This window comes from Belonocnema kinseyi, chromosome 4 (genome assembly GCF_010883055.1).
Source record: "Belonocnema kinseyi isolate 2016_QV_RU_SX_M_011 chromosome 4, B_treatae_v1, whole genome shotgun sequence".
Lineage (NCBI taxonomy): Eukaryota > Metazoa > Arthropoda > Insecta > Hymenoptera > Cynipidae > Belonocnema > Belonocnema kinseyi.
Genome location: NC_046660.1, coordinates 115,212,955 through 115,221,545, shown reverse-complemented (window position 1 = coordinate 115,221,545; position 8,591 = coordinate 115,212,955). Strand labels below are relative to the sequence as shown.

The 8,591-nt window shown below is 34.0% G+C and overlaps 1 protein-coding gene across 1 annotated transcript in view; it reads right to left on the bottom strand.

Moving 5' to 3' along the window:
- Positions 1–897: 897 nt before the first annotated feature.
- The window catches only part of LOC117170487 (testis-expressed protein 2), a 37,047-nt gene continuing 29,353 nt past the window's right edge, over positions 898–8,591 (bottom strand). The window contains exon 7 of the mRNA XM_033357209.1: positions 898–1,524. Coding sequence (XP_033213100.1) covers positions 1,198–1,524 — 327 coding nt within the window. The 3' untranslated portion in view covers positions 898–1,197. The remainder of the gene's footprint in view (positions 1,525–8,591) is intronic.

The following is an 8,591-nucleotide window of genomic DNA, read 5'->3' as shown; positions in this document are numbered from 1 at the left end:
CATGTTCACAACTGAACTGAGGGAATAGCGCAAAAATATAAAAAAATATTTTAAAAGTGACAATATAAAGCAAAAAGTAATGAGGTGAAGGCACTACTAGTTGGTAACAATGAAAATAAAAACAAAAACTTATAAATGAAAATGTAACAAAGTTCTATAGAAATTTTTTTAACTTTTGGATAATCATGATTTTAGTTTTATCTTCTCTATATTCGCTATAACAGGGGAATATGATTGTCCTTTTACTATAGATTAAAAATGTATATAAAAATATGTATATCTCACATATTGCAATTGAGAAGAATAATTAGAACTGCGCACTTTAGTACAGAACGAGTTTTTAAATTCAAATTCGAATTAAAAATAATGGAGGACCTTTCCCATATTTCTAATTGAGATGACTTCTAGCTATTTGATTTTGAATTGAACCTTATACTGCACAGTTTTTACGAAATATAGTAATAACAAAATCTATACAAAATTATTAAAAAGACCATAATATTATAAACCTGCTAGTATCTGTTATAGTTTCATTAGTTTTGCTCTAGTCAGAGCTCATAACTAATACTGGATAAAACGACCCAGTTTTTACTAAAACGTTTTTTTTTTTTAATAGAGGTAATTCATTTACGGAAGTCAAGTTAAAAATATGAACATTTGAAGTTCAAGTACCTGAGGTCGGCGAAAGACGGCAATAATTCAGCAGTTCTTGTACCTGATAAAATAATTCACGATTAAAAAACTCACAAATACTCGATGATAAACACAAAAAACAATACATTTTAGAATCATCGGCAAAGACACTACAAATTCACTATAAACAGTAGAACACACATTACGAAATTATTTCTCTTTCACTTCTTTTGTTAATTTGTTATTAAAAATATTCCAAAAGAAGTAAAAAACAAATTCATTACTTTCATACATTTAGATTCAAAATCAAACTTCAATTTTTATTATTTACGAAAAAAACAAAGACTGAAAAGTATAAAGAAAAAAATAGTTATATGAATTTGAAAATATAGTAAAGATATTTAAAAATGAAAAAGATAGTTATATTGTTTTACAATTCAATAAAATTGATTGAATTTTGATAACTTCTCTTAGCTTTTCACTTTTCACATTGAATAAGCGTATCACGGCAAAGTTGTTTCTTTTTTTACATAAGATTAGATATAGGATAAAATTTAAGAGATTCTAACAATCATAAGGATAATTAGGACAAAGTGGTATCACCAAATCGTCCATATTTGGAATAACGACTATTTTTTCGAATTCTCTTAACAGTTTCGTTTCTATCCACTTTGTAACATAGACAATGTTGAAAGTTTTTTCGCCAACCGCGGGTTTTGCGGTTAAACTTATCCTGGGTACTGGCTTGAAGCCATACCACAAACGATCGGCGGGGGGTGGTGGAACGTTGACAGATAAACAACCCTGAATACTGGACACGCTGACCATAAGCTTGATTTCCGTATTTGAAACGCCCTCCATTGCTCGACGAACGTAAGACAGTTCTGTTGCCTAAAAAGAAAGTATTTTATTATTTTTTATCTTTTAACATTTGGAAACACATCAAAGAATTTCTCAAATAATCACGATTGTAATAAATAACTGTTCAATTTTCAATATTTCAAATTAAAAACTGATATTTTATTCGAGATTTATTATTAACATTTGACATTTACAAATTTTCATTTCTGAACGGTAAACATCAACATTTACCACAATTCATGATCTTAAGTTTGTTCACTTTTAACACATTTTAAATATTTTCACAATTTAAATTTCTGATGATTCACCTTTCATAAACATAATTACAAATGCTTGAAATATATGCAATACAATTTCTCATTATTGAACGCTACTGTATCCTCTAAATTAATTAAAGATACCAATATGGATTTGGGAAAAGGATATTGCATTTTTAAGAAAGAGGCTTGATTTAATAGCAGGTCAGTTCAAACTATTAGCTTGAACAAACTTTCACTTAAAGGGTGCTTTTACATCCCACTTTGTTGCTGATTATTTTTTTGGGGACACCTCTCGAATATTTTGAGCTAAAAATGAAAAAAATTCGTTGAGTGTCCTTTTAAAATATCTCAGTTTTTCACTTTTAGAATATAGTAATTTTAAAACGTTGTTAAAATATGTTATTTTTTTTTACAAATTGCACCAGAAACCAGGAATCTCCAAAAACTGATGTTTTTAACGTTTTAGAACAAATTTGAAAGGGTTATCATATATCGCTTGTCCTCCAACGCTTGGTATCTATTTTGGATGCCACCGTTTAAAAAATACTGTACTGAAAAATAAAAAAACTAAGATATTTTAAAAGGGCGTCCAATGATACTTCAGAAGAAACCGGAATGGACAAGCACATTTTCAGTTAAAGTTGGTTTAAGCTACGCGTAGAATGGAAAAAAATATATAATTAATCTTGACAAAATATGCTTGGTTCATTTCGACATTACAATAAGTGGCGCAATGAACCAGATTATTATTCCAGTGCTACAGAAATACGTGAAGAAGCTGCTTTGGAGTGTATTCGGGAAGTTCGGACTGTACTTTGAAGGAAACTCAAGCGAAAGCAGCAGGCTTTCCAATTAATACCGCGAATGTTAGATTGTAAAGCTGGGGTCCAAACACTACACAGTCAAGTCTCTCGGTTAAATCGTCGTAGATGTGTCAGTGGATTACGTGACAGTTCATGACATACAAGTTCTATTGGTCCCAGATGATCATCAAGACGTTGATATGATCATTGGAAGATCTTTTATGGATGCACCATCGGTGGATTACTACAAAAAGGGTAATGAGTTGTGTTTTGAAAAAAGGAGGATGCGTTTCTGTCGGAGCTCACAACAAATAGTGCGGTAAATAGTCATTTCTCCGCCGTTGAAAGTGTTAAAGTGCCGTCACGTTCAATATATCTGTTGAAAGTTCTCGGTAGTTATGGTGCAGAACTCAAAGTTCCTGTCGCTAAATTTGGCGACAAAGAAAAATACTTAATCAAAGGATCAACTGTATTCAAGGGATACATGTCTCTTTTGCCACTTATCAACTTTCCAGAGAAGAAGTGGTCACCTGTCACTGTAGAAGGCACCCGCTGCAAAGAGTCACCGACGAAAGAGGTTATGGTAGACCTCATAAATGTATTAAATAAGTATCGACATGTAATATCTCTAAGTATGAGTGAGTTGGGTTGCATATCTTTGTTGGAAATGAATATTAAAAAAAGGAAGGCAGCACTCCAACTTGGAGCAAGAATCACAAAGCGAGTGAGGATGAGCGTAAAATAATCAAACAGATTATAAGCGAATACAGAGATTTAGGTTTTGTTGAAAATATAGTCACGGTATGCTAGCCCAGTGCTATTAGTGCGTAGGAAGAATTGAAAAGAATGGAAAAGCGCTTTTAAGAAATTAATTATGATCATGAGTAGCAAACCGGTTTTACAACCTTATTCGCCGAATCGAGACACTGAGCTCTACATGGACGCTAGTTCCAAAGGTCTAGCTGCAATTTTACTACAACGTGACGACGATATGTAACTAATACATCCCGTTTACGCAATTAGTCGCCCAACAACCGAGCCCGAGAGTAGTTAAAGAATCACCACATCGTGCGTTGGGGTAATCTTTTGTCCGAATACGAATATGAAATCGTGCATCGACCGGATGAGAAAATGGCCCTTGTAGATGCTTTATGCCGTGCGCCAGCGAGTGGCGAAACTGATAATTTGGTGGAATGAACAGTAGAAATTTTTGGTATCATGAATGTCGACGATGAGATTCTAATGTTCCAGTATGTTGATGAGAAGTTGCAAGTGAAGAGAGAAATTTTAAAAGAACTTGTCAGCGATCGTACCAATCATGAGAAAAGTGAGGTTAGGGATTTCGAATTGAAAAATTGAATTTTTTACAAGCGAATGAATGACAAGTTTTTGTTCGTCGTACCGGAATCAATGCGAAAGACTATGGCCGTGCGTTATCATGACTGCCAAAGTCATACAGGAATTGAGAGAACTTTGAACAAAATACGGGAATATTATCTTTTCATGGGATGAATCGCTACGTCAGGCGACACATTTATAGTTGTATCCAATGCATGCTCACAAAAGCAAAAACAGGTCAACACGCCGGGGAATTGCATCCGCTAAAACCAGGAAACCGACCTTTTTCAATCATGCATATAGACCTCGAAGATCCTTTTGTAACAACGCGTTCTAAGAATTGTTACGTTTTAGTTATGACAACCTGAGAAAATTCGTTATTTTGAAAGCAGTCAAAGACACTAAAACTGTCAACGTGATTAAAGCAATCGAAGATGTCATCTTGGACTTTGGCGCACCAGGAAGAATTATATCTGATGGAGGTACCAGTTTTAAATCTCGTAAGTTCGAGGAATTCTGTTCAAGACATGGTATCATCAGGCATACCCTTAATTCCCCTAGGCATCCTCAAGCAAATTGTTTATTTGAACGTGTGAATAACTCGTCAATTCCTGCAATTTAAGCCACCTTTGAAGACGAAAAAGTAAGAAGTTGAAGGGAGTTCATCGGAATCTCAACGAGTCTCCCTCCGAACAAGTCTACTGTAAAAAGTCCATTTGAGCTATTATTTGAGTTGGTTAACCGCCACTATGAAGGCCAACTACGGAAACTCGGGATAGATGACGACAAGCGATATACAGAACCTTCAGAACTACAAGAAGAAGCACGACAGAGAATTTTAAAGGAACAAGGAAAATACAAATTAAGATATGATCAAAACAGAGCCACTCTAATCAAATATGCAGTGGGCGACTTGTTTTCATAAAGGATGTTCCTAAACCATTAGGGGAGTCTCAAAGACTACAACGAAAATTTCGAGGTCCGCTCGTAGTCCGCATGCGTAGATACGCATCCACCGCTCATGCAAGCCAACTCAAAATTTGACGAGCACCGTTGATGGAAAGATTCAGATTCGCTGACGGCGAAGATTCTTAAGAAGAGACTGATAACTCAGCAGAGCAGAAAATAGATTCGAATTTAAAAGACAATCGCGACTCCGAGTCAAGACGAGATGTATCAGGTAAATCATCGGACAACGAACATGACAAAGGACGACCTAAACGAAATGGGCGTCCTCCGAAACAATACCCAGAGCCCGAATAGGTATTCTTAGCGAGCGTTAACTTAGTTTGTAGGATTCAAGCTTGTAATATTAACTCAAAGACGAGTTTACTGTAAGAATGGAAATCAGTGTGCGAAAATGAGCGTAACGAGAGAGTTGTACCGAGCGCCCGATCAAACGCATCCGAGCGTTAACCTTTGTGCAGGAAACGATACTTATGATCTATGCGAGATCTCAGAACGTAATACTTGTGAGAAGCTTTCGAGCTGTTTCTAATATTAGATTCTGAATATACTTAATTGCTTATCTAATTCTGGCGCATTTCTTAAAGTGGCTACTCTCGCTTCCCCCTAAGTTGGCATATGATCGGTTTTCTTTTTATATTCAAGGATTTGGAAGATCTGGAGAAAATTCTCGAAGACAACTTTTATTACTTTTATTACAAGTATGGCAAAATATTAAACTTTTGAGAATAAGCTATTATTATATATAATAGAACATGTAATGACCACATTGTGATATTTACATAGTCAGTATGCAAGAATTTAGTGTTAATTTAGTACTAACTTCGGCCGTAAACAACATTTTTTTCAGTGTAATTTTTTTCAAATATGGGTACTACTCCTAACTTTACATGAAGCTGCAAATACTATACAGACAAAACGCAAACTGTCACTCGTATGAAATGATGCTTTGCGGAAACATTTAGTGCTAATTTAGGCCACGGAAAAGAATTTCGTCCTAATTCTTTTTTTTCAAAAATGGGTAGCAGTGCTAACATGACATGCAGCTGCAAATGCACTATTGAAAATTTTCTTAACTTTCAGTAAAAAATTTTCCTGAAGTTTGAGATAGTAGACGTCATTGAGATTAAAGTTAATGGTAAAGTATAGTAGATTTCAGATTTATTTTGTATAATAATTCTGAGTAAAATTTGAAGTTTTGAAACCTTTCATCAATTTTCCATACAAGTATTGAAACTTCAGAATAGGTTTGTAATTATAATAACCAAAATTGAAACCTTTTCAGGTGCCTAAAGTTTCAGGGACCCCGTATTGAATCAAATTCTGCTCTACACATGAATTTAGTGATAATTTATAACTAATTTCATGGTTTATAGTAAAAAATCACAAACACTTACATAAAAATACAATGAATTTATAATCTCAATTTGAAAAAATTTTCTAACCAATTTTTCATTTTCTCTGAAGCTTACACATTTTCCTTTTATTTATAAAAATATATTTACACCGAGGTGATCAATAATGGTATTACACAAAAATCTTTATTGATAAAATCTTAAACACTTAGTCACAACAACCATAGAGAATTGTATTAACTTCAACTTCAGTTGATTGAAAATTCCCTGACTCTTTGAGGTTTTCCCTGACATTCCCTAACCATTTTTAAATTCCCTGCCTTGTCCTAACTTTCCAAAATTCCCTGACCAGCAGAAACCCTATGTCATAACATTTGTTTAGTTTTTTTCAGGATAGTAATTGCAGCTTCATGTAAAGTTATCACTACTACAAATTTTTTAAACAATTTTTAGACTTTTTTTCTTTCTTACGGCCAAGATTAGCACTAAGTTTTTGTGCAAAGCAGAATTTGACATGAGCAGTACTTTCCGTTATTTCAGGGAGGAAGTTGCAGCTCCATGTCACATATAGTGAAATTCTGGGTGGGATTCGCGTTAGGTAAGATCCCCCGACATATAAAAAATCTTTCTCCCCTATTGCTTTATCTTTATTTCTGATTGGTTGAGAAAATTGAATCTATGCAAATAAGTTAATGTCAAAATTTGACATTTGAGGAAAGAAGACAGTCTGATTTGTTACAAGTTTTATTTAGAAAAAAAATATATATGAGTACTCTGGCTAGATATTTAAGTATTTCTATGCAACATAATTTTTATTTGTCTATAATTTAAAGCCATTTATAAATTAAAACTAACTCATTAAATTGGTTACATTGAATGTCAAATTTTGTTGGAAAAGTTGGCAGAGGGATCAAAGCGAGTAGGGGAAGTCGCGATAGGTGTAAATGCGATAGATGGGAGTGTACTGCAATACCCTTTTTATGTTGCAAATTAACACTAAATTAGCCCTAAATTCCTACACAACGCAGAAATTGATATGAATTGCAGTTTCTGTTTTGTCGGGAACACTTTTAATAATACGTTCGTCACAATCTTCTCAGTTGGCAGATAAGACTAGGTCGATAGGATGCTCCTTCAAAACTTGCCATTGAAAGTGATGTCTGACATCAATGTATTTTTGTTTGGGGGGATGCATCAGATTCTCGGTCCCTCTTTATGGAAAAAACACGGACAACAGACAGACACCGACGTAAAATCTATTTTTTCTGCCTCAGGAGGCCTCAAAACGTCGACATTTGATGGAATTCGCAAGTCATTGTTTACATACAAGCAATACCTTCTTACTGGTGATTATGCAATAATATTTACTAAAAAATAACTGTGCACTATGATGATTTTCTGAAAACCCTGAAAACCACTAGGGGTCGTGCACATAATACGTCACACGTTTTCCCTTTGTTTAAATAAAGATGAGAATAAAATTGCCTTGAATCCATAAGGGATCGAAGAATATAAACAAAAGAAATACATGTGATGTATAATATAACAACGCTATTTTGATCTCGGATAGTCACTCGCTCTCGGACAAATGCAGTCAAGTCAGTCTTCAATTGATTGTAAGTGTTTGGTTGCACCAACGCTCCACTGAACCGCATGAAAGAAAATTTGAACCAAAACAAATAAATGTTATAATATAATTTTGCAAAAATTTCGGTAGTGGGCCAGTCAACCTCAGCCAATTATGCTCGATGATTCTTTTAGAGTTAACAAAAAACATAATTACATTGAATTGTTTTGGTTCAAATGGTCTTTAGTTCAATCAAGTGTTAGTGCACTTAGCAAAATATGAAAATAATTTTTGTCACCGTCCATTCAGGTTCCTAACAATTCTTCAAACATTTCTGCGTTCATTCTTTAAAATTTCTTCGATCTAACATTCTTAACTTTTGTACCATAAATCTAACTTAATTTAATCACTCCCTACTAATATTTTTATAAAAGGTCTACGTTACGTTATGTAAAAATAATACGAAGTATAAATATATGGAGTCATTATTATTTATGATAACATAAATATTATTGCATTTAAATTAAAATATATCGGTAATATATCGGTAAAGAGAGATGTTTGGAAAGAACTCGGAAGCAATGTTCACATACAATTCAGAAAGGCTCGAAGCGAAAACTCTTTCCGAACCTTTCCTGTTTTTCCGCCAGAGATGCTCGCTTTTGCGATGCACTTCAGTCGGATAAACTGAAGTATAAAATTGTTATGGGGGGGGGGGGGTGATGTAACTGACCTTTATTTCAGAAAGCTTGAATTTGTTTATTAATAAAGACGGAATCAAATCTGTTAATAAATATGCAAATAAAAC